Source organism: Streptopelia decaocto (assembly GCF_964273445.1).
Source record: "Streptopelia decaocto genome assembly, chromosome: 7".
Lineage (NCBI taxonomy): Eukaryota > Metazoa > Chordata > Aves > Columbiformes > Columbidae > Streptopelia > Streptopelia decaocto.
In genome coordinates, this window is record NC_138661.1 from 54,105,771 (window position 1) to 54,131,779 (window position 26,009).

At 41.5% G+C, this 26,009-nt stretch overlaps 1 protein-coding gene across 3 annotated transcripts in view; it reads right to left on the minus strand.

The window, feature by feature from the left end:
* Window positions 1-17,995, minus strand: part of KCNC1 (potassium voltage-gated channel subfamily C member 1) — a 109,896-nt gene extending 91,901 nt beyond the window's left edge. For all 3 annotated transcript variants that reach the window (XM_082059053.1, XM_082059051.1, XM_082059052.1), the window contains exon 1: window positions 17,104-17,995. In XM_082059053.1, coding sequence (XP_081915179.1) covers window positions 17,104-17,673 — 570 coding nt within the window. In that variant the 5' untranslated portion in view covers window positions 17,674-17,995. The remainder of the gene's footprint in view (window positions 1-17,103) is intronic.
* Window positions 17,996-26,009: the final 8,014 nt, after the last annotated feature.

The window sequence follows — 26,009 nt, forward strand, 5'->3', positions numbered from 1 at the left end:
ACTGGGTGTGTCTTGTGTTAATTTTTCATCTGAAAGACCAGAATCTTCTTAATTTTTAACTATTGTTTAGAAAGGTTTTGTAGATGCGGTGTTAAATACTCCTAAATTTTACCTCCCTGATCCATGAAAGCTTTGCTTTCTCATTTTCTGTCAATCTTGTGAAGAATGCTGAATAATCAGAACGAAGCAAAGATAAGATTGCCTTCTGATCCCTCTGATTTATTTTGAGAACAACTTTAGTTCTTTCTGTGTCTAAAAGATGTCCTCACTTCACCTGCTTAAAGCAAACATGATACCGGAAGTTCATCCAGTATCTCCAATTTATCTCCAAATTACTATGCAAACATTAATTAGTCTCCACAATACCCAGAAGAGGTAGATAAATAATGTTCTGTTACCCTTACTATAGAAGTAAATCACTATCAAGAAGTTGTGACTTGCCAGAGGTCACATTTGAGGTCAGATCAAGTGTTGGTTCTTCCTACACAAGATCCTACTGCTTCTGTCTGCTGCCTTGTCTCTCCTGGTTGCTTCAGCTCCATCACTGTATCCGTCACTGAATCTTAAACATATATTCCCATTGGAGTCCTCAGTGAACAGAATACATTAACAAGCCACATCTTTTCATTAGACAGCATATATTCTCAATTAAAGATTGTCCACTTATTCTGGACTTTTTTTAAATGGATATATGATTGAACAAGGGTGAAGGGGTGCATTTAACACACAATGAAAATCATGCCTAGAATAATACCTACAGGGACTGCCATACAACATCTTTTAGTCTGACAGAGCAAGAGCCTGTGGCTCACTCTCATTTCCACAAGTTCCCTGAAGTTTTTCCTGAAACTGCATTTAATCTTGAATCACAGCTGAAAAGGAGCCTGTGTGTGTGGTCCAGGCCACAACTCTTGTGCAGGACTCCTAAGAGGAAAAGCTGGTTTGGCTGGGTTGGAACACTGAAGTCTCTGCCCTAGACTTCTTAAAGAGATGAAGTTGGCCCTTATTTCTTTTTTTCTCCTCTCCTGCCAAGCTCTTGTGCCAGCCATCAGGGTGTTTAACCTTCACAGGCCACAGAAAAAAAGGAAGGCATCAGAACATGCTGTCCAAAATCCTCGTATGTCCTTACAGCAGTCTTCTCCAGTGCTAGCACTGCTGGTAGTACATGAGGCTTTTCACTGTGGAGCCTAACCTTTTTTTTTATTCTTTGTCAAGCTCACAACAGCACAATGTGCTCTTTTGACCACAAAATCAATTACTGCAAATTCCCTTCTTCCTAGGCTCTTGTGAGGGCTGCTTTTTTGCTTGTGCCACACACAGAATGTGCTGGCATATTGCTAACTCATTTGAATTATTCTGATTAGGTTGTTCTCACCTTGCTGGAAAAGGATTTGCTCTGAGTTGCACAATCTCAGATTTCAAGCTCTTGACAGTCTTTTTCTCCACTAGTAGGCTGGTGATTTGTCATCCTACATTGCCTTTCCAGGGTCTCAACACTATTTGTTTCTTCAATGTCTAGTAAACATTGAATGGTGAGACTTCCCTCTCCCCACAGTGATTGTTCTTCTAATTCTGAAGCCTCTTCTCATCTCCTAGTTACTGTTGCTACATCCTTCTCATTGCTTACATTGGAACCACTGTTTTCTGAAGGTCCACTTCAAGAGCATCCTTCTAATGTCAGATGATGACTGCAGTTCCTGCACTGCATAGCATCCCATGCTCCGTGAGTAGATCAGTTATCCAACAAGAATTAAACTGTTTAAAAAACAGAATTGATGCCACAGCCTCTGGGTGAAAGAGAGGCAATCAGAAGGACAAGGTGACGTCAATCTTTCTAAAAGGAAAAGTGGTTTCACCTCTAGAAAGGCCTAGAGAAACACAGACCCACACTGAGAATCATTTGAGGAAAAAATAGTGAGCAAGCCTGTATTTTCCTGATCTACATATAACCCATTTTTATTCTCAACTGATCTAAAAACAAACAAACCAACCCTACCTCAAACAAGCTAAAGGACTGCAAGTGGAAGGTCTGTATTTGTAAATAACTCAGTGGAAATTATAAAAGCAATTTGGAAAAAAAAGATCCTTTTCCCCTTGAAAATATTCAACAATATTTGCTGTATTTGTCCTGCAGAGTTCTAACTGGCAAGGCTTTTTTCTTATCCAAATATTTTAGCAAAATTTCTGTGCAGACAATTCATTGCTTGTTATCGTTGTCATTCCCTTTTAAACTTTGTTGGTTTGTTCTTTCTTTCTGATAACCATTTTACTTTTTCACTTTTTAATTAAGTGCGAGGGGAGAAAAATAAACTAATACTAGGGGGAAAAAAACGTCGGTATTTTTCTCATGGAGAAAAGGGAGAAACTTTGAACAAACCTTCCTCGAGAGGAGGGGGAGAAATGGGAGAAAAAATATTTTCTCACCAAAAAGAAAATCTATCTACATGTATTTGACCAGCCCTAGATCTGAAACTGCAGAATGCATGTAATACTGTTGATACTCCAAAACCTGTCTGCAAAGTTTCCAAAACCACAAACCCCCAAAAATTCATGAGCCTTTTCCCTCCCTTGCAACCGTTATGAGCAGCTGCATTTGGAAGACAAAAAAGGCTGTGGAATAAATGCTGAAGAGAGGCTGGTGACATGCAGGGTGACTTTGGGCTCATCTCTTTCTGTGTGTGTTTAAAAAACAAAATCACTTCCTCAGGATAATGGGAGATTCAGAACCATGAGTGACTATTTAGCTTTTTGATGAAGGTAGATTTAGTTTAAAAAAAAAAAATGTATTCTACCGTAAGCTGCAAGCCTGTGGTGAGTTTTGTTAACTAGAAGAATTTGTAATTTGGGCTACTGAGTTGGCCTAAGAATGTTTTTGTGGCCTGTGGGCATTTTAAGAGCAGGACTGTGGTCAGCACTTGCAATGAGCCCTAGCAGGAATTATGCAGCTTGATAGCTGCGTGTCATCTTGAGATTTTTCTTGATTACAGATAGTATCATATACAGTGCAGGCAGTGAATGAGAAGTTATTTTTTTCCGCTTTTTGTCCAAAAGTTTATTGATATGCTTCTCGAAATGCAGCTTCTGGTCTCTCAATAAACATGGTACAGGGCTTGTGAATGGATTTTCTGCACATAAATTGTCTACTGCATTTTTCTGAATGTATTTCTGAGCCCTTTGCCATCTGTGTACATTACAGCTCTTGTAGGGAGATCTTTCGACCAAACTGCTGCTGTATCTGGACAGTCATGTACAAGCTCATAGGAGAAATATCTTTATTTTGTTCTTTTGCTAAAGATGTCAAAGTGAGGAGTAAGGGAGGCCACAGAGAGGGATTTCTACTATAAGGTTTGTAGTTACTGGAATGAATGATGTGCCTACACCTACCATAAGTGGAAATTACATCTGTTAGACTGGCATTGTCAAATAAAACCTGGTTGGCTATTGGGATGAACAATGTGATCAGATATCCTTGTGTTTTTGTTTTTTTTAAAAAAAAGAGCTTTTGTTCCTAACGTTCAAATCTAGGATCTCTGCTTGAATTTACCACAATTCTCACACCTGTAAATGTGTACATCTTACATCTAAAACATATTTATGACAATCAGGATAAAAAGAGATTAGATGAAATTTCTCACTGGTCTGAATTAGATCTTGCTGCTGAAGCCAAGAGCAGGAAAAGCTTATATTTACAAGAAATTTCGTAAAAATCAAAGAGCAGTTGTGTGTGGTGCTCTCATCAGACATACAGACATACAGCTACTTCAAAATCCTAGCTGGATGAAGAGAGCACAAAAAAAGTACTTCACATTGGTGTTGATAAAAATGGTGCTCAGATGATCAAGCCAAAGGCCTCTGGATGCATCGTCCCCCTGGGCAATATTCCATAACCACACAGACCCAGGACAGGACAGGTGCGGCTTTACCCAGCTTTAATTCCTGTCTGGTGGAGGATGCGCAATGTGAGTCTTTGCATTAAGGAACAAACGGCTGTAATCGCTTTATATCAGAGTTCTCCACCTCCTAGCAGAATGACAATAAGGATGAGGTCCCCAGATGTCTACATGTGAAACATAACCTTCCCCTATTTGCAAGAACCCTGCAGAAGTTTTGTGGACGTGCCCCCTTCCTTTGAATTTTCTTACAAGGTGATTTTCGTTGTAGTTGTCTTGAGCGTTTTGCACTTCAATACGGAATACTTGTTTAAAATTCTATTTTGTTTGTATCTTGCCCTTTCTGCAGAAGTTTTTTTAAAGTGTTTTCATAAATGCTTAAGACTCGCAGAACCTTCATGATGCCGGCAGATATTGGTCCTGGCAGTCTCCTTATCAGATTGTGATAAATAGACGCACCAAGCTATCACAACGGACATTTTTAAAGGTTTTCAATGCCTAGCTCAAGAACCTTTGGGGATCAACAGCTACTGTTGACTTCGAGGGGAGCTATGAAAATCAGGATCTGGTGCTGAAATTCCTATTGTGACCTTCTTTGTAAGGTCTGTGTTGATATCTAAAGGGGAATTGTGCTGCTGCGAGATATCCAAGGTTTAGCGAGACCGCTGACACAGGAGTTAACCCAGTGTCTGAAACCTGCTTGTCATCAGCTTGTTTTCAGCATTTTTTCAGATGCGGCAGTGAGCCTTTTGGATGCCAAACACGGAGTCTTGAAAACACCATTCCTCTTGTTGCAAGAGAGTAGTTTAAAAATGTGCATATTGAATGAACATACAGAGAACAAGAGGCCTACGAACACAGCTGCAAACTTCCCGGCTTTTGCGCATATTCCTGCCACAGTTCACAGTAAGATTTCTCTTTCATCTGCATTTGCTGTAGTTCCTCTTTTCCCCCTTTCTAACAATTTAAGAGACAAGATGACAGAACAGTTTAGAAAAATATCTATAAACAATACCGTACGTAAAGAGGCATTTACCCACTGAGTCTTAAAACTCACTCCCTGATTTGGTTCTATTTTTATAAGCTTCGTCTTACTTGACACTGACAATGATTCATATAAATATTAAGTATTCATTTTTAGTCCATTGCACATAAGTGAAGCTAAACTGTAGTGTTCTTTGGAGCTTTTACCCTGCAGGTCCTTACTTAGGGTGGAAAGAAGGATACGAGGATTAAGTTCCTGAGTACTTTACAATTTGGTCCTATACTAAATAGCATAGATGTAGCATTTAAAAAATTTTCAATGCCATTTATATTTCAAAGTGGTTTTTTGTAGATTTTTTTTTCTTCTTCAGGGTATAAAAATAGGACATGTTACCCTGAATTAAAATCTAAATCTGAAAGCTGTGGAATATAACATGACTTCTTATTTATACCTCTTTATTGTGTTGTAGTTATGTAGGACAACGCTATCATTATTCTTTTTCTATATCTTGGTTTTTAATTAAATCAGTTTTAAAGTGTTTATTATCCAAGCGTTTTGTTCTTTAGACGGCACAGCAAAGCTATTTAAACAATGAGAAAATATATTTTTCAATATTTGTCACTTCTAAATTCTAATACAATTTTGTTTCTGCTATAGCAGGAGTACATTTGATAACAGATGGTAAACTGCAAAAACTGTCTCTGCTTCATTAGAGCCCCTGGCAAGACTCCTATATAAGGTAAACTACACTAGCGAGGGATATTTAACTATATACCCTTCACAGTTTTCACTAGGATTTTGAACTAGCATTATGTGTATCGTGAAGGCAGTGAATGCAATAGCCAGAATGTTTATTGATCACTTCTGCATTGGTTGTCAATGCCAGAGCTAAATCATACATGCTGTAAAAGGCCCTAATCTTGCAGAGACTTGTTCTAGTGCTTCTCCAAGTTAAATTTATCCTGGCAATAGTTTAATTTAGATAAGTTTCCTTTAATGGTAACAATGCACTTTAAAATATTTAAAAGTAATAAAATGTAAGTGATCAATTTCCATTTAAATGAAAAGAATGTTTATGTTAAAATATTGATGAAAAGGCAGCCTTCAGAGATTTTTAAGAATGCTTGTATTTACATGACGAGTCTGAGAAGTGGCAGATTGATAGCCCTGGGAAACGCAGGTCTTTACAAAACAAATGATGCGGTGTCCTTACAGTGACTCCCATTCCACTGTGACAGAACTGCTCAGACTCTGGGCTGAAAAAGTTTTATTGATATCTGCGTGTCATTTACTTTTCCGTATAATCTCCTAATTTTTGGGGTGTTTTGTATGTGCCTTCTCCATAGTGGCTGCACTAAATCATTGCACGTGGCTCATCATGGAGTCAATCGCGTGATGCTGACATACGGTTTCTTCCTAACAGGAACTGGCTTCAAACTACTGAGTGATTGAAAATAACACACACTAAAGTTACGCTGTCTCTGATAATATCACTACATGTATTTGTTTTCTGCTATTAATCTTGCTGAATTCAATACCACAGAAGTACCACACTGGAACAGCTTCTTTGTTCCACATTACTGGGAAATGCTGCTTTGCCACATACCCAGTGTGTTGGTTTGTGAATTCCTCATGCCATGCAGACTGGATCAGCTTCATTAACTGCCTGGATTATGCAGCTGTCAGAAGTTGGAAAGTCTCTTGAGCACAGACAGATGAAAATTTGAAATCCTGAGGCTGGAGGAAGATATTAAACCTGAAATTTCACATTCGAAGCAAAAACACGTAGCCACTGAATTATTGCATCCAGTGAATGTTTTCACACTACCAATATCTCCCATTTTCATTGGAGCATGTTTTTGAAAACAGCTTATATTCAGGCCTGTGCCTGTTAGTGAAGAAAAATTATAGGCATTAACAAGGTTTTGGTATAAGGCAGTTGCCAACTACAGCAGTTCTGGACATAGGCGGAAACAATACTGCAGGCACTGGGAAATTTTAATATGCACTTAAAAAAAAAATACACCTGCAGGGTTGGTGTTTTGGGAATCATAAGTTTGAACTCACATGGCTATGTCCTTTCGTGAGTCTGGCGTCAGAAGTGAAGATTTGGAACGGAGTGCTGGATTTCCATGATGCTGGAGAGACGGTGGGTGCCCAGCCCTCCTGCCTTTGCACTGGCTGGCACAGCTTATACGCACACTGCACCCTTTGAAGAATCGCAGCTTTTGAGTGATCTGCTTCATTCCAGGTTGGTCTGGGAAACAATACATCTGAGTATTGTGTAGATTCTTCCCAGAGATGCTTACTGTTTACTTGCTGGTTTTATGGCAATTTAGAGGTGTCAATAGAGATTATAACCTTATTGTGCTTGTTACTGCAAAGAACACAGAGTAAGGGAGAGCTGAAAAAATGCAAAGCAAGTAACCCGAGAAAAGTTGTTTTCCTATTTTGACAATGACGTACCAAGATTAAACGTCTTCTGTGATTCCCCACACAGTAAAATTCGGAGAAAATGAGAAGGGCTGAAGCACACCCAAATGATGTGGCTTAATGAGCTAATAAAATGTGCTGGTTTTGTGCTTGTGCCACTGTAAATGTTCATTTGCTGAGCTATATGAATACGGTCCGCCTTCGTGTTGCTAGTATGCTGTGGATGAAACCTCTGAGAGGATTCTTCAGAACTAACACACGCAAGCAAGTAGGGTGCACAGATAATGATCTGCTAGCAAATGCTCACTTGATGAGATGCATTAATTCAGTTGCTTGCAATCACCTGTCCAGATCTTAGGGTTTGGGTCTTTTTTGGTTGTGGGATTTGTTTGTTTGCTTGAGTTTGGTTTTTTTGTTTTGTTGTTGGGTTTTGGTTTTTTGCTTTCTAGTAAACTCACACCATGTAGGTCTGTGGACATGTGTGAATTGTGCTGAATGAATATTAAATATCAGCTAATAAGAACAAAGACTTACGCTGCTGTCCTAGCCAAGATAGCCTTTGAGGACAATAAGTTGTGTGACTCTAGGAGCTGCTGTAGCTGATGGTAGTACATATGTGAAGATAAATTTATGTTTTGGAGTTGAAGATGCTGTAGAATTGCTATTGAATTTCAGACTTTTCATTTGCCTTTAGTCCATGTCACTGACATGCACAAGGAAAAATGAGCTGCTTTTCTTAGTGGAGCAGGTTCTCCAAAAGATGTTTTCTTTAGAACAGTGAATGCACTTTTGCACTATTGATTTCCTGCTTCTTAGACATAACTAACATTTCAAGTAATCTATACAGTTTTGAAATTTACATTAGATCTTTTAATGAAATCACTAGCACCTTTGGGACTTCTTGGTAGGATAAACACTGAACTCCTCTCAGCTGAACGCAGAATTTCAATGTTGCTTAAGCAAAATTCAGATAGCTGATCTGCTACAGCCCCCAAAAAAGAAAATCGAACACCGCCACCCCCCAGCAATTGACTCAGTCTGGTATTGGCTGAGCTATGCTTAGGTTGTTCTTGGTATCTCCTTACAAGCGCTTTACTGAAAAAGCCCGAGTGAAAATCAGTTCCGCAGTATGCGGGACACATTCCCAAGAAGTGCTAAGACGTAATGTCACTAGATTTCTTGCAAAACTCCACACTATAGGCACTGGGGAGATCCATGCTAAAAAGAAAAAAAAGGAATCAAGAATAGCACAATGTAGCTGACATCATGTTGTGTTGTTTTTAGAGTAGAGAACAGAGGCTGCTGTGCAGGCAAGCCCTTTTGCATTGCGTGTTCTGGCAGTTACACAGTTGTCCTTGTCCTGAAAAAATTTGCCTGAAATAGGTTTGCATGGGTCTCTGGCTGGATCCCATTAGAACCAGTGGGAGCTGTGGCTGTGGCCCCAGAAGGTGGGGTGGGATTTTATTGACCGTTTCATAACTCCTTGCCGTGTCCTTTTCTGCCATAAGTCATGATCTCCCTTCCGCTGGAGGTTGTAGGTGCTCAGCGTTTTTACAGGTTTCTCCCTATTCATTTTTTTCAAGTCTGTTATCAAATTAGAAGCCTTTTGATTGAAGATTTTCATTTAATTAACAACTGGAAAAATCACAAAACTAGTCTCCACCATCTATACCTGTCAATTGATCTGGCGTAATGAAGACTGCAAGAATCCAAACTGAAAAATAGAACAGGGTTATTGGAATGAATTTTCAAAGTGAAACCTGCAGCTGAGTTTCTGATGCATGTCAAATAATAAGCAACCTGAACTGAGCAGATCTTTCTGTATCTGAATAGGGTAGTGTTTTAAATGTGGGGGTTTTTGAGGGCAAAAGTGGGCAGGAATAGGGATTCTGATGCAGTTTAAACAAGGAGCTATTATTCTGTTGGTGCATTTCTGTGGATGCTTCTCATTTTTTTTTTTGGTGAATGCTGAGTAGATGATCCAGGAACTTTAGGAAAAAAGATGGACTCAGTTTGGTTGTGAGGATAAAAATGCCTGTTTTAACTCATATTTGTCTCTGAGAAATTATAAGACTCAGTAGGAACAGTTTTTGCATTTGCTGTTTACCACCAAATAATCCATTTTACTGCTTCCTAAAAGGAACATTCTTCCCAGGTTTTCAAGTAAAAAGCAGTAGGATATTTTAAACTGTTCCATGCACCACAGTGGTTTTGACCGAACGTTTTCTCAAAGTAAATCTAGTGGTGCTAAGATTCAGTGCTGCTCCTGAAGTATCACCATAATTACATAAGCGTGTGCCAGCAGCGTGTGCCTGTGTTGGGAGCTCGTGTGCAGCACACACATCGCTGCCTGTCCGCAGTGCACTGGAGTCGGAGATTTATTGCATTTACAAAGGGCCATTACAATGCAATTTTAACTTACTATCATTAAAGGGTCTTACATCATAAGCAATCACTGCAAAAAGCCTCGGACTGAAATTTATGCATAATTTTTATAGCGTGATTTATTAGAACCCCCGTTATATCTTATAAATCATATCTGAAATAAATGAAAATCAGTTAGGGCCTGCTCCTTTCACCTTCACTTGTGTTGCGTAGTACCCTGTTCTCAGCTCGAAGGAAAGGGGGATATTCCTGGAGTAAGCTATCACTATGAGAGTAGGAGTGAAGATAGCAAAATCTGGGTCCTTACTGAGCACAGGAGATGTAAAAATTATTCTAGAAATGACAGCATTCGGTTTATATTCCAGGGGGAGGGGGTGGTTCTCCATAGATTCATAGATTTCTCTGATTTCATCTGATCCTAACACTCCTGTGTACCATTTGGAGTGAATCACGTGTTTATGTAATGCAATATTCAGTAGAGAAAGCCAAGTCAGCCTTCTAATACTGTTCTTTCCTCAGATCAAATTCAGCATGTAATAACTGAGAAGCTAATTGTAATGCAATTGCAAAGGTCTCAAAATAGCTGTTCTATTGTCTTATCTCCCAAGAATCCCCTGAAATTTCATAAAATCAAGCCTATACAAAATGGAATCTCAGTTTTGCCATCTGCATTTGCATGAGAAAGAATTACACACTTCATTATCGATTAGGGCCCGATTTTTCAACCTGAATACTCCTGCTTGCCCTTTTTATTATGAAATACAGCGCTTGGATATGATTTGGTTGAACATTAATTGAAGTCATGTGGTTTGAATGGGGATGTATTCTATAGTCCTTTGCAGTAAAAAATGCCAGTAAGATCATGAAGAGCTTTGTCAGTATTAGAGCTCTGTGTTTTGATGCAATGTGCTAAAGATGCTCATGTCTTTAAACGATTATGAAACTATATATTTGAATATGTGTGTTCCTAATAAATTACTGAGATCTATTGCGCTTCAGTGCTTTGGAATGGAAATGTGCAATGGATCTGTTAAAAAAGCAGTACACTGCAATTTTTGTAATCCTGAACCATACTGCAGGAAAATTCATTTCTATCCTTGAAGTCGGTGGTAATTTTGGCAGTGAATTTCAATAACAGTAAGGCTGGGCCCTCTGTTGCTGATTTGCTGACATCTCTCCTTATGTTAAAAGAAAGGCAATATGTATAGACTTTACTAAAGTACTACCATAAATATACACAGATCAGCCACATATTTTTACAAATAAGATAGATGAATACCATTGAATACTGGACTGCACAGCAGAAAGAAAAACAAGATGGAAAAATAGTTTTTGTATGTATAGTCTAATATATCACATTTTTGTGAGCAGTTCTAAAATAGAAATACTATAATTGATCCACAGATCTTCTTATCCTTTGTCTGATGCTAACCCAACAGAGAATACCAGTATTTTGTTGCCTTTTTTTTCCTAACCAAAACCAAAATAGCAAATGTCAGAAGAAGGGCAAAGAAAATAATTGAAGGCACATAGGGATGGATTAAAGAGAGAAGGGACCAAATATCATACTGAAACCAGTCACTAAATTCGTATTGATTTCAGTGGCACCACAGTTACATTTTCAGAAGTATTTTGAGATTGTTTAATTTTGAAGTCCTTCCTCATATGGAAATCCCACTCAGCATCGTAGGAGGTGGCAGTGATAGGAAGGCATATATATGTGTATGCATATGATGGTATGATCCATACAGTCACAGCCTTGGCTAAATCAAGTAAATTTTGTAACCTAGAAACATTAAAATTAAGTAAGATTAAAAAAATGGCAACAGATGCTGTTCTTTTTTAAGGTTTTAGAATAATAGAAATAAAATTGGAAATAGGCAAATGGATTTCAAAAACCTTCCTTGAATTAAAACTGCTAAGTCTGTACTAGCCACCCATAGATTTGTGAGGTGGATAACATCATCTCTGTCATTCCCTTATGAGTTTGTGACATCAAAGAGATTGTAAGATGTTCTGGGCAGACATCATATCTTTCTATGTGATTCTGAACAACTCAGACCAATGAAGTCACGATTCTGCATGGCTGCTACATTTTTTTATATATATTTTTTTTGGTGGTGGTTTTAAAATTTATTACTTCCTAAGTCAGAGGGACAATTTGGACAATTTTCAGGAGTTATTTGTGAATGTGCCTGCTCCCACCTTGGCTAATTCAATAAGGACTTGGTGTGAGCAGTGAACACTTTCTAGCTGGCATTGCAAAGGCTTCTTTGGACAGGATGCAGAGAAGAATACACTATGCTTACTAACGGGTTATATAAGGATTTGCAGTAACATGTCCCTTGATGAGAGAAAATAGGAATAAAATGAGATTTTTAGGAACTATATTAATAATGAATGACAGAATGGTACTTAATAGATGTCTATCTCTAATTCCATTATACTACGAGTGCAGGGGAAACTTCATGTAATGTGGAAAGATTCTCATTTTTCCAGAGCTGTAATGCAGCGTGCAGTTAAAATTAGGCTGTCTCGTTAATTGTCAAAGTATACGGTGAGAATGACTGCAGGCAGCTCCAGTGCAGCATTAGACATGCCTCTGCAGGGGAGACCTTGCAGGACGGCCCAAGGTGGGGGAGCAGCTCCACCAGCACCCCTTTGTGAATCCCTCCCCAGGGAGAGGGGTGCCTGCGGGCAGGGGAAAGCATGTGGGGTGGTTCTGCTCCTTCCTCTCCCTCCCTGCTCCTTCCTCTCTGCTCTGGCTCTGTGAGACCCCCACAGCACTGTCCATGGAGCACCTCTGTCCCGTCTCAGACGGCTGCAGAATAAGCTCCCCTTGTGAAGGGTGATGAGTATCTATTCCCACTCCCTGAGCTTAGCTGGAGCGAGGTAAAGGGTGAGCAGAAATCACCCCAGCCTCTAAGCTTCCAGACAGCAGGGTTAGTCGGGAGCTAGGATCCTATAAGCCTACTTGTACCTATGGGATCTAGTTTATATAGAGAAAAATCAGTTTAAATGAACACAGCAAGGTTGAGATGCTCTTGAATGTACAGAAGAAAACTGGAAGAAATCCCTGGGGAATGCCTTCTTCTCATCTCTACTGTCCTTTTTCCTGCCTCCTTCTCAGTGTCAGAAACTTGTCCTTCAAAAGTCACCCACTGAGGAAAGCAGATCCTCTGCAGGATGTGAAGGGAGAACATGAGGAACGGGTGAGTGAGGGTTCTGCCATCAGCCTTTCCTCTTCCAGAGCAGAGCTGTATAGCATATGCCAGGATGGCAAGTCAAGCTGTTAAGGACCTTCCATAGGACCCCAACCAGCTTTTATTTAAAAACAGTAAAAATGTTTATTTGGAAGGACTACAAAGTCTTCCCTGAGGGTTCATTAGTTGAAGCTTAACTGTCTGATTTGAATGTGAGCATTAGCGCAGAATCTCAGCTGAGAGCTCCTGGTTCCCAAACACTGACTAACCTAATGACTGCGAATTAGCACAAACACAACCTTATCCTGCTGGGAGGAGGAGAAGGAAGGGTCAAACGTGTCAGATACCAGCAGGTCAAACTCCCCAGGAAGTCAGTGGGAGCTTCGCTAGTGCCAGAACAGCATGACCAGATATATAAAGGAGAGAGGATGCTAAGAAAATATTTTTCACACATTTGTGTACTGAGGGGCCTATAAAGTCTGAGTGCAGAAGGCAGGAACTCTATTACATCATAACTCTCAGTATGATGCTTTAGTGTGTCTGTGTCGCTTTCTTTGTGATTCTATTTTCCCTTTTGAGTCTACTTACGAAGAATACAGTCACAAAGTTGCCTGAGGATGCAAAAAAGACAGTTATAAGCTTTAAAGAAACACCTCGCTGATTTAGGTGCACAATATTCATTGACATACAGTGATATTTAGCCACCTGATAAGATGCTTTTCAAAATCCACCTGGATGCCTCTGTCTGCCTGTGCACCCACTATCTCTGTAAATCTGATCTCTACCGTCACCTTATCTGTTACTCTGTCCAGAACTCCAGGTACCAGACTTTGCCTCCGTTGTCCAAATATGGATTATTTAAGTTATGGAGAAGTGTGACAGCCATTTATCTTACTAAGGCAGGCATCTAAGGCAATCTGTGATTTGAAACAAGCTACCTTTTCCTATTACAGATTTAGAACACGACACAATTTTTTAAGTTTTTCATCTTTTAGAAAGAACTACCTTATTAATTAGTGTTTAGAAAACCAGTATTGAAACTCAGCCACTGTTGTTTTAACAAGAAAGTGTTGACTATGTTGCACCTACAGACAAATAGTTATTGACTGGGAGCTTATGGTTTATCAAAGTTTAGAAATAGACAAAATTTGCAGAGTTGGCTAATTTTGCCTGACATACACAAATGTTCTTCCAGTCTCCCCTGGCTGTCTACAATGAGATCAGATGTAATTCAGTATCAGCTAGGTGCTGGTGAAGCAAAACAGTCAAATGTACTTGTCTTTGTAAGCAGTGTACATCAAAATGCCCCAAGAGTGGCTACATTTGGGTAAATGCTGAGCTTTCCACAGATGGGTCCTAAACATTCACTGAACTAGTATGTACCAGAGACAGTCCAGAAAAATCTTGCTTTATTCAGATATGCAGGTGTTGATTTATTCTTAATATTCATATACTGTGTTCATTTTACTTGCCCATGTGTAACAGTATAATGGTTATGTAAACAGATGCTTACATTAAGATGTTATTTTGACATACATTTTGGTGCCATATGTAAACACCAAACCTGCATTTAATAATCGCCATTAGTACAAGTCTCAGACCCAATTACAATAACAAATTTTTGTGATTTATTTTTTTGACAAAATGGCAATGCGAATTTAAAATTTTGCATGACTGAAATACAGTTTGTAATTGAAAGTAGCATAGGCAATTAAAAGTGAGGTAACAGTGGATTTATAGCCTGACTCTACTCACGATTGCTTTAATATACCATTCACTTGTTAATGATGCTATCAATTATTTTATTGTAAATTAGCTATTGTGAGTTTGAGGTCTTTTTGCAATGTCTGTGTTAGGTTACAGGAGTATAAATCAAACTCCTATCTCTTTTTACATCCATAACCATAACATATGGCTTTTATTGGAAAATGTTAAGTGTCTTATAATGTCTTCTTAATGGACAGTGTGTGCATGTGTTGATGATGAAAGCCATCTTCCTTCTTGCAAAATATTAATCCATATGGCCTACGTCTCCATAGATACAAGTTGAAGAATCATATTTAACCCATGAAATATTCAGTATACACTTTAACTTTGCCTAGAATTCATACTTCTCTAGTATAACAATCCTTTAAGGAAATAAAAAGAGGTAAATCAGGGGCTGAATTCTATACATGTAATTGTGAATAAACAGTATAACGTCCACTGAAAAAAACAAACAAAGAACATCATCAACAAAAAACACAACAAAAAGAGCCCACCACCAAACCCAAATCACTTTATAAAATGCCTGTTCCTAAATGAAAATACCCACAGAGAATTAGAAAATGGAATTTATATCCTCCTAGAATTCCAGCTTGTACATCACAAAGAATCTTAATATTGGTTATAGATTTTGTCCTCTGACCTAAAATATCATAATGCTTATAAGAAAAAGGGTTGTTTAGTCTCTGTTTGTATCCTTTTCATTGGGACAGCATTATCCATTTGGCTTTTGGACCATTCCACAAAATCTTGGACCAGCACACTGTCTCTACTTAACATGTGTTTTACCAACAGATTCCTGGGCACCAGACAGATCTGCTATTCAAATCAATGCCTGCTAACACTGGCCTTGATTAAAGGAAGCTAACTAAGCCTTTTGAAGGATACCCTGCAGCCTTCCTCTTCGTTTCCATGTTCCCTTGGCAGAAATCAGGGATTTGAAAGCTGCAATTCAACAGCATCATCCTTTCATCTTGTGGTAAATATTTTATTATTCCTTTATCCTCCATGCTGTTTAAAGGAATTCATTTAAAATATTAACCTCTTTGTTCAGAGAGGAAATCTCCAAAGGTTATGCAAACAAGAATCTTTAGAAATGCACCAAGATATAACTCCAGGCTGCGCTCCAGCTTTCCCCATTCATTCAGTCTGCAGACCTGGAGGCTCCTGGCTGGAGATCTCTGCTCAGACCAAAAGTCTCCAGTAGCTGCTGTTCCACCACCCATTCATTCCTACACAACCAGCTCCCCTGTCCCTGCATTTCCATTTCTCTTTCCTTCATCCGTCTGCACCCTAATCTGATCTCACTTCTTTGATCCACCTCAGGAACACCGATCATCCTCCCACACCAAAACACCACTTGTCCCTGCTGAGGGCTGGCAGCAATTATGTTGTAACAACGGTACACTTAAGAGAGGAGTAGAACCTATCCAAACTAATTTCTTTGCAAAGGCACTATTTGTCATCTGTTTTCCTTCTTATCATTATGGGTACCTTGGGGGCTAATCCTGCTGCTGCTTCTGAATAAATATTTTCTTTATTTTTGACTTGAGGAGCAGAATCAGGCCCTAATTAATGTATTTATCCTGATATGTAATAGCATGAAAGGCACCTGCTTAGAGGAGTTGTGAGACTGCTTAAGACCATCTTTATCCACAGCTATGCTGTGAACTGCACCAGTGTGTATTCCCTTTCCAAAACAAGCCCAGGCATCAGGAGGGGAGTTGTCCTTCAGCAGCCAGGCAAGAAACCTGTCACAGTGTCCCTTCTACATGAATGAGCCCTCTCCTCTGATTAATACTTTGCATTTCCCACAAGGGAAAAGACAAAGTGAGGAGGTAAGTGAGGAAGTGAATTACCCATTCTCAGAGAAGCATGATCATAAATATTTAACATGGTACATATGAGAAAAGAGAAAGAAACAGACTCTCTTTCTAGTTCAGGCTGAGAAACTCTCCAAAACCCTTGATCTCCCAGGGGCTGCCTATTCCCATGATCCTGTCTCCATCTCGTAAAGGGGAGAGAACCGTTAGCTCATAAGAAGGCTGGACAAAGTGTTTCTCTTTATTGGGGGATGACTGACTGTAAAAAATCTGTGCATGGAAGGAAATTACCTTGGTATGATGGAGATCTCCCTGGCCTGTGAATGAGACCCTGCCCCAGGCTGTGGGTTTTTAGGACCCTGTTGGGAAATAAGGGTTTCTGGAAGCCCACATATTGAGTACATGAGCTCATGCCTTGGGTGTCCACTTGTGCACCATCCATGGGGCCTGCTTGAGAGCATGGGATATGTCCCTATAGCCTTGTGCATGATTTTTGTATGGCTACACACATGGATGGCTGCTCTGCTGTGACAGTGGAGATTACCCTGATGATGCTGGGAGGAAGTGGGACTGAAGGGAGGTTCAAATGTTTTGATGAGAGTGCTGATTGCACGGCTTACCCTTGCATATCTGGAGGAGTAGGGGTCCTCAAAGAGTGCCCAGATGCGAGGCTGCCACCGTCTCCAGAAGCCCCCAGACCTGCCATCTGGGGAGTCACTAAGTGCTAGGCGTTTTGTCATCTCCAGCTCCTCTTCACCATCACCAGAGTCTCCGGTGCCATCTATGTCTCCGTCCTCGGCACTGCTATCCAGGGGAGCCCCACCAAAGCTGTCCAGAGCCTCTTCGGCGTCGCGGTGCTGCCGGTAGGTCATCCAACAGCAGGGCTCCACATCGGTCTCATCAATGCCCCAGAAGGCCAGCTCCTCCTCATACAGGGGCCCGCACACGTCCGCGGGGCAGTGCAGCTTGCCAGTGCGGTAGTAATTCAGGATGTGGGCAAAGACGCCCGGGTGCCGGTCAAAGAAAAACTCATCCGTACGGGGGTCATAGTCGAAGTGGCTGTGGGCGTCGGGTTCGGCGATCCAGGCCAGCCGAGTGCCGGGCAGGGTGCGTAGGGTGCTGCGGTAAGTCTGGTGCCTAGTCCCTCCCACGTTGATCACAATGCGGTCGCTCTCGTCGCCCTGGCCCATCTCGTCTCTTATTAGGCATGTCGCAGACTCATCCAAGCAAGCACGGCAGGCAGCAAGCCCGTAAGGGGACGGCTGCTCGGCGGCGGTGGGTGCCTAACCCGAGCCCCGATCCAGGCCCGTGGGGGCGAAGGGCCCCGGCCAGCTCTGCTCCCCGAGGGCCGCTCCGAGGGGAAGCCGGTGCCGGTGGCTCCGGGCGCTGCAGCGCCTTCGTCTGAAGTCAGACACTCGGGGGCCGTGGAAGCTGCAGCCGCGGCGGAGGGGCAGGGGCAGGGGGGGCCATGCTCCGGGAGCGCGGGCGCTGCGGTGCCGGGGCGCAGGGACGTGCCGGAGGGGGAGGGCCCTTCCCTGGTTGGACGTGGCCAAAAGCACAAAAAAAAATTAAAAAAAAAAAAAAAGAGGAAAAAAAAAAAAAGGTGGGGGGGGGAATCGCAGCACCAGCGCTGCCCACAGGTGCTCCGGGCGCTGCGGGGCGCCGGGCTGTAGGCGGGGGTGGGCGCCGGTGCCGGCTGCAGCGCCCGCGGGGTCCGGCGGGGCTGTGCCCGCGCCCTCCCGGCGGTGCTGAAGGGACAGCGCCGCGCAGCGCCCTATGCCGCGCCGCCTCCGCCCCTGCGGCCGGGCCGGGTCGGGTCGAGCGCGCTGCCGGTGCGGGCGGCGGGGACCGCGGAGCTGCCGCTGCTCCTCCCGCTGCCGCCGCCGCTGCCGGGCGGCTCGGTGAGCCCGCTGCTCGCCGGACCGCGCCGCGCAGGCGCGCTGAGCCCGCCCCGCCGCCGCTCGCCGGGTCCTAGCGCCGGCCGCGCCTCGGGGGCGCCGTCCCCGGCTCCTGCCGCCGCCCCGAGCCCTCGTTTCCTCGGCCGGCACGTCGTAGTTCCGTAGCGGTGCCAGGATAGGGCTCCCTGCTTCGGTACCCCCGGCAGGAGGAAGATTGCCCTCACTCTCCTCTCACGTCCCGAGTAACTGGCCACTTTCGCTCAGCGGCCCGATAGTCGCACTGGGGATCCCCTTGGGGAAGCGTTGGGTGCGCCCCGCACCCGGATCGGAGTGACCCTCCCCGGCACTATTGACATAAGTCACAGCGGTTCTCGTACTTCGTGGACGTGACTCACTGAAGGGCAAAGACGCGAAATCCAAGATCTTCCCAGGCATAAATTCTTCATATTATGCGCAGGGATGCCCGGGGGTTGCATTTCCTACTGCAGCGCACCTTTACATGGTCCCGCACACCTACTCTATTTCTTTATCTTTTCTTCTATTTTTCTGCTGTTTGCTTTTTTCTCCCCTAAAGCCTGTGTTGGTAGGAGGCTGCAATTTGGGTTTGTGTTGTTTATTCTGTTTTTACTCTTATTAATTTACAAAGAATGCCAAGGGAAGTTTCAGATCTACAAAAAGAGCGGTTCCCGCCCTGTGAGGAGCTTGCAGAACAACAGGGAGATGGTTGTGCGGCAGGGAAGTAGCAGAGGTATGTAGACACATTCTATAGTCTGTTTTACTTACTGCCAATAGCCCAGGAGGAGTGGGCTTATGAGAGAGCCTGGAAAGCTGTTGTGGATGAATCATGGGAGGTTGTGTCATGATGAGTGGATGAGGTGGAGAAACTACGACTGAAGCGTATATGTTTGAGGAATGCTGTTGGAGTGCAGACATTTGGGGTCAGGATAACATGATGCTCAACAGAAGAGGATAGACTGGAGGAGTGCAGTTAGGCTGAGCTTTAAAGGAGGACAGATTCGGATGTGCGGGAACAGGAGGTGAAGGACAAGCGGAGGGCTGCTAAGGAGCAAGTGGTGTTGTCAGGTTTGTGGAAGGGGAGGTGTTTGGCCATCCACAGCTTTCTTGGGTTGCAAAGGAGCATTACATGTTCAGGGTGCAGAGAAGTGGTAGGATGGTAGTTGCGGTAGGACATACCAAACGAAACTAAACAGTAGATTGGTCTGTGAAAATGATAACAAGTTGGTCTTTAAGCTGGTGGGGTAGAAGGAAGGCCCAGGAGCTGGGTACATTTTGTGTGTCACTTGTGGGAAAAGGGAGGGAAGATTGGAAATGGGGATTATGTTACTGTTATAGACAGTATCACAGTATCACAGTATCACAGTATGTTTGGGATTGGAAGGGACCTCAAAAGATCATCTAGTCCAATCCCCCTGTTGGAGCAGGAATGCCTGGGTGAGGTCGCACAGGAACATGTCCAGGTGGGTTTTGAATGTCTCCAGAGTAGGAGACTCCACAACCCCCCTGGGCAGCTGTTCCAGTGTTCTGTCACCCTCACTGAGAAGAAGTTTTTTCTCAAATTTAAGTGGAACCTCTTGTGTTCCAGCTTGATCCCATTACCCCTTGTCCTATCATTGTTTGCCACCGAGAAGAGCCTGGCTCCATCCTCATGGCACTCACACTTTATATATTTATAAACATTAATAAGGTCATAAGAGAAAATGGAAAGTGAGGCTAAATCAAGGCACCCTTGTATTTCAATTAGTGACAAAATCTTCAGTAAGAGATGCCAGATAGTCACTTGAGCATTGGGATTGACCAGAGAGGGAAATGTGAGAATCACATGCTATTTAAAATCCTTGAGAACTGCCAGACAGGGGGCACAGAGGGAGAAGGGGGCAGGTCTGTGAACCCAAGCCTGGTATTAAGAAAGAGGATGATGACTCAGTAACAGAAATAATGCAAGTAACAGTTATTTTGTAATCACAGTCACTAATTTTGATAATAATAGATCAGGGAATCACTGGGAAAGCACCGTAAGGTAGATTCTGAGAGTTACAAAGGCTGAGGAAGGTAGGTGACCCAGGAACAAGGTTTAAGGAGCTGTGAATCCCAGGCTACTTCTGGTCGCATCCACAACTGTAGAGGCTCTTTCCCAGCTTGTTAGCTCCTGCCTTCCGTGTTACCTTACCCCACATCAGTGATTCCTCTTAGGAGTTTCAGGGTTGAGATCTCAGCTGACTGTGGGGATGAAAGGAATATCTTGTAGCTTCTGTTGCTGCAGTTTCCCTTCTTGTCTGCGTATCTGCAGGAGGGTGCTACAGGACTTTAGAAATAATCTGAAAGTATACATTAAAAAAATTGAAAGTTTGTTTAAAGGTAGTTTTTATGGACTCAAGTGGGGAGGCCACACTTAAGTGACCTGTGAGGTTTCTTTGAAGATAGTAAGGCTGTAATTGATAAATGAGCATTGGTAGACATGGAAAGAAGAGTTGGGTATTTCAAAAGATGTGTGAGAAGGCCCCAAATCACAGATTGATGGGCAGGGGGAAGCTGTGAAATCTGCAGTGAGGTGGCTGCTGAAATGGGGAACTTAGAAATATAAATTGGAAAATGAAGTTTATACATTATTTTGATGTGGAAAATGAAAGAGAACATCACATTTGAAGCTTGTATTGAAGCTTGTGAGCTAAATTATTAAAAAAATAACATCTTTGTTAAACAAGGATTGTGACACAAAATAACTGCATAGTAATACAGAAATATTTCACTTTACACTGTAGATTATAGCATGATTTGCATTTGTTTAATTAGTGATAGCTGATACCACCAGATAAGTATTTGCTGATTTACACAAAATGAACATTTTAAGTCATCCTAGCAGGTGCTCTGTATCACCAAAGTTTTGCTTTAAGCCTGCCATATAGTGACATAAAATCCTGGTTTAATTAAAAAAAACCAGTTTTCTATGATTGGAAATGTTTGGGCTCTGACAGACAAAACAAACCAAGTCATTTTCAAATATCTAATTTGTGGACAAAAATTTTCCACAGAGGTTTGGTTAATCCCAAACTGTATAGTAGCATTTCTGCCCCCATAATCCCACTGAAAATAACAATATTATAATGATTTTTTTATTCTGGTTTATATTTGACAACTTTAAGATTCTTTTTGGCTGCAGAATAACTGCTTATGCAGACTTGATAGCTCAAACTACTGAAGTCTTCATCTTCAGGTGCTGGGATGCTGAAGGATCTTCCCTCACTCTGCAAAGATTCCCAAGGTCATAATGAAATCCTATAATCCCATGTGTACACGAGATGAACATATGAATGAATTTACCACACCCGAATTCAATCTTTTAGGTGTGTGTCTCCTCTGTGCCTTTAGATTTGCCTTAGAGACAACACAGTTATTTGCAGTAGCAGGATCGTGCATTTGGTCACTTCTATAACGCTATTGACTTCAGTGGAGTTGAAGAATGAATGAAATGAATGAATCAGTGAAAGTTTAGGTCCCTTGTCAATGAAATGAGAGCAGTCCTCTCTGTAATGCCCTGCTGGGTGTCTTCTCTACACTGAAAAGAAAGGTTAGGCAAGGAGGACTTAATATCATGGTGGATGTGTATGTCCAGGAACTATCTAGTTTTTCTGTGATATATTTTGTCAATTTAAGCTAATTTAGTAATTAACCTTGCTAAGTTTTACTTCCTAAACCAACTTTAATAGTACTGGGAGACTTCCGTGGGAGGTGTGGAGTTGATAGGTTGTCCAAATAGTTCACAGTCTGTTTGAAAAAGGATTCTGATAGAGCAGCAGCAGCAGGTAATGTTATCTGAAATTCTTAAAATGCATCAAAAGACATTAGCCTTGGAATTACATATTGTTTCCTGGGCTGATTCTCACAACTGGTGAGGGGTTTTGATCATCTGCCTTGAGCTGGGGCTGACCAAAACCTGGCACAAGTGTGGAAATTAAGCTGTAGAGTTTAGAAAGGCCTTTCTAAAGGCCTCCCTTTTGGGAGCTTTCTGAGAGGCCAGAGTTGTACAACCGCTACCCAGGATAGTACATATGTGCTTTAAGGAATCCTATTAAAGTCATTGGATCTACTTTGTACCTTAGCTGTTCTAAATCAACATTTTTAATGGTGACGGTGAAAGAATAACTTCAAGCCATAGATTTATTTTGGTTTTCAAACTACTGTGTAACAGAAAAAGAGAGCGAGTCCTCTTACTGATTTTTTCACTTGTGTTAGGTCACCCCACCTTCTCCTGTGTTCTGATGACACAGGAATAGTAAGTCCTTCTTTCACCTCAGTATCTGATGTCCCGGGATCGCCTTTGCTGCCCCATGCTTCGGCATCCCAGGATAATAATAAACAATGAAAGGCAAGTTGTTTTTTAGACAGAAGTCTAAATTCTGTCTACAAAGAAAATATTAGCTTATGTGTTTACATGCTATTCATGTGTTAATCTCTCTGCTCTCTACTTAGTGCTTTAGCTGAGAACTGCAGTGATTTCTAATCTAACTCCAAAGGAGCTTTCTTCTCAGTGTGAGGGATGACTGAGCACATATCCCCTAATATTCCCAAACTTAGTAACTCATAGCTTTGGATTGAAATTTTAACTTTCTTTCCCCATTTTTTATTTTTGTACAAAGACATTTTACCACTTATGGAAGATGCTGGGTTGACAGATCAAAATCAGAGAGTATTGTGAAGGCACAGAAGGCACATAGGGAAGCTTTGCTGTGTGCTTTGGTGCTTCACTAGTATCACAAGAGTATCTCATTCTGCACACCTCCTCAGCCTCTTCACTCACTGAGGTCCTAGTGAGGATACCAACAATAGTGACAGCTAACAAATCACTTTCTCCTAACGTTTAACCTACCTAGTCTGAGTTCATCAGATAGTTTATATTCAAAGAAAACGGTTATGAAAAACTTGTTGACCAATTCTAACAAATGCAACAATAAAAAAAGGGAAAAGAGATGTTCAGAGAAACTGTGACTTTGTGTATAACTATGAATACAACTGGAAGAGCACATTCAAAATGTTTTAAAACTCAAGGAAGCTGAGAGATTTATCTGTAAGGGTTATAATCTCAAAACAAAAGGCAGCCAGGGCTGGAACATCAGTTTTGCAATGCTTGAATGCTATAATTCAGTCTGTGTTCTCTTGTATTAAATTCATGACAACTCAAAAGTATTTCAATGCAGTTCTCTATCAGCTTTAGATTACATCATGCTGTGAATTGCTCTATCTGTTAATATTGATCCTTGTAAATCATTTGGTCTGAGGTCTTCAAATGGAAAGCGGTGGTGTATTTCAGCATGCAATGTACTCACTTTGTCCTTGAAACTCATTTAAAAACAAAGCAAGCTGTAATTGCATAGATGCTATTACTTTTCTGAAAGGTTAGATTCACCCCTTTGAACTGTCAACTGCTGGATGAAGGCCTTGCATAGAAAAAATGAGAATGGAGGAGAAAATTGTTGTTTGGTGCTTGATGTTGACTGAGGGAGTCATAGAGGTGCTGCCTGTCTGAAGAGCTGTGTAGCCCAAAGCCTGATTCAAAGAAGTCACGCTGCTCTTAATGAGAGTAGCCAGAGCAGCAGAAATTATGGTCAAATGCCAGTTCCTGTACGTTTATCTAGCTAGATTTTTTTTTTCTTAATTACCTACATTTTGCTTGAATATGTCCTTCATTTTCAACTGTGTTCTTCAACTGTTGCATGGCTTTGCTGTGAGCTGAGAAACGTTTACTACACTCTGTTTGCTGGGTTGCGTTTTGTTCTTCACCCATTCATACTGGGCTGCATTTGATTGTGAGTGACAGTTCTTTTTGTTTTGCAGATCCCTTCAGGATCCTTCAGAAAGAGTGCTGGTGGAGAAACATCAGTGTTGCACAGATGTATATCAAACGTGGAGAGAAATGCAGGTTTCTCTGGAAAAAGAAAAATAATGAGGTAATATTGGAATATGTCAGAGATCATCATGGGCCTTTGTTCACTCCATTAACTAAGAGAAACTCCTACCTAAATCTGTTTGGTTTCACTGAAAATTTATGGGAGAGGAACTGAGTGAATGTGACAACTGGGATGGCTGGTGTGCACGAGCGAGGTGAGGTGTCGGGACCCGTGTTCTGCTGCTCGCTAAGGGAATAGGGAGGTTTCCAAACTGTCTTTCCTGCAGGGAAAGAGAAGACAGCTCCTTCCTGGCAAGAAGGGTGGTAAGGGCTGCAAACAACTCTTGAGTTGTTTGTGTTACACCCAGCACCTGCTTGAATCCAGCACGTGGCTGGACTGGGTCAGGTACCGCGCTTCTCTGGGAGCACCTATATTGATCTGAAACAGTGTGAGTTTCTAGACATGCTTTAGTTAAGGCTCTAGTAGAAGTGTCAGGATTTCTCTTCAATGAACCATTCCCTAAAAGAGAAATAATTTTTACTCAAGAAATCACAGGGCTAAATCACAGCAAAATCTACTTTAAGTAACTGGAATTATTGGGCCTACAGCTTGGCAATGGGCCACTTTGTTACAATATGTAGTTATAGGAAGGGTATAGATTTATTTCTTCTCTTCATGCTGATCTAGGTGTGATCCAGCAAAACAAGCAGCTGTGACAAGGAAAATTCAATTTATACAGTTGGAAGATTCACGTCAACATATAACAAAAAGATGCATATGGAAGCTGCTAAATATGTGTTACTATGAGCTGAGTGCAGTCATCCTGAAGTCTCTAAATGCACATTTCTAAAAGGGTAAACAAGTACATGTACATCTGAACTATTTATCCCCTACCATGTACTATAACTAGAGTTTAAGAAATGACTAGTGATTTGGCTTTATTTTACTAGATGATTTGTTGTGCAGAGTCCTAAAAGGCCCTTGACTTTCTGAGACTGGCCTAGTCAGCTTTTTCTGGAAGCAAAACTATACTGATGCTGTCACTACATTTTTAAAATCTCAGCCAGTTTGCAGGTGCATGAACATAGCAACAGACACAAACACATAGATACAGACATATGTATTTCACATATCCTATATACAGAATACAGAACAGGAGGTGCTAGTCTTTTCTTGAACAAGGCATGCAGTTCTCAGTGCCTCAGTATATCTTTTTCATTTAACCATGAAAAAAAATTGAGGTCAGTTTCTGAGTATAGAGCGTGCTCCATTTTATACAACAGGTATGTTTAACTATCACCTGACTGTTTCTCTAATACATTTAAATAATTAGAACATTTCTTTATTCTTTCTCTCTCTCTTTTTTTTTTTTTTTTAGCTGTAGTGAGAACTTTGTTTTTATTGAATGATTCACTTTCCACAACTGTTATTTCTTCTCCAGCCCACTCTGAGTTTGCAGTAGTGACTGAAATGTTCTCAGACAAGCAGATGGAAAAATGGCCTGTAAATCGTTATTGTTATAAACGGTTTGTAAAAACTTTGGGTGCTGAAAGGTAAGAGTAGTGCAAATAAATCTCAACAATGCTGACTCAAAGGTTTAAAGCATTGCTTAAATCTCTCGATTAAACCAGTTTCTCAATATTTGACATGAATCAATAACTCTGAGATGTCTTTGCTGTTCTCTAGCTTTGTAAATATTTACACAGCCAATTCCGTGAAATATGA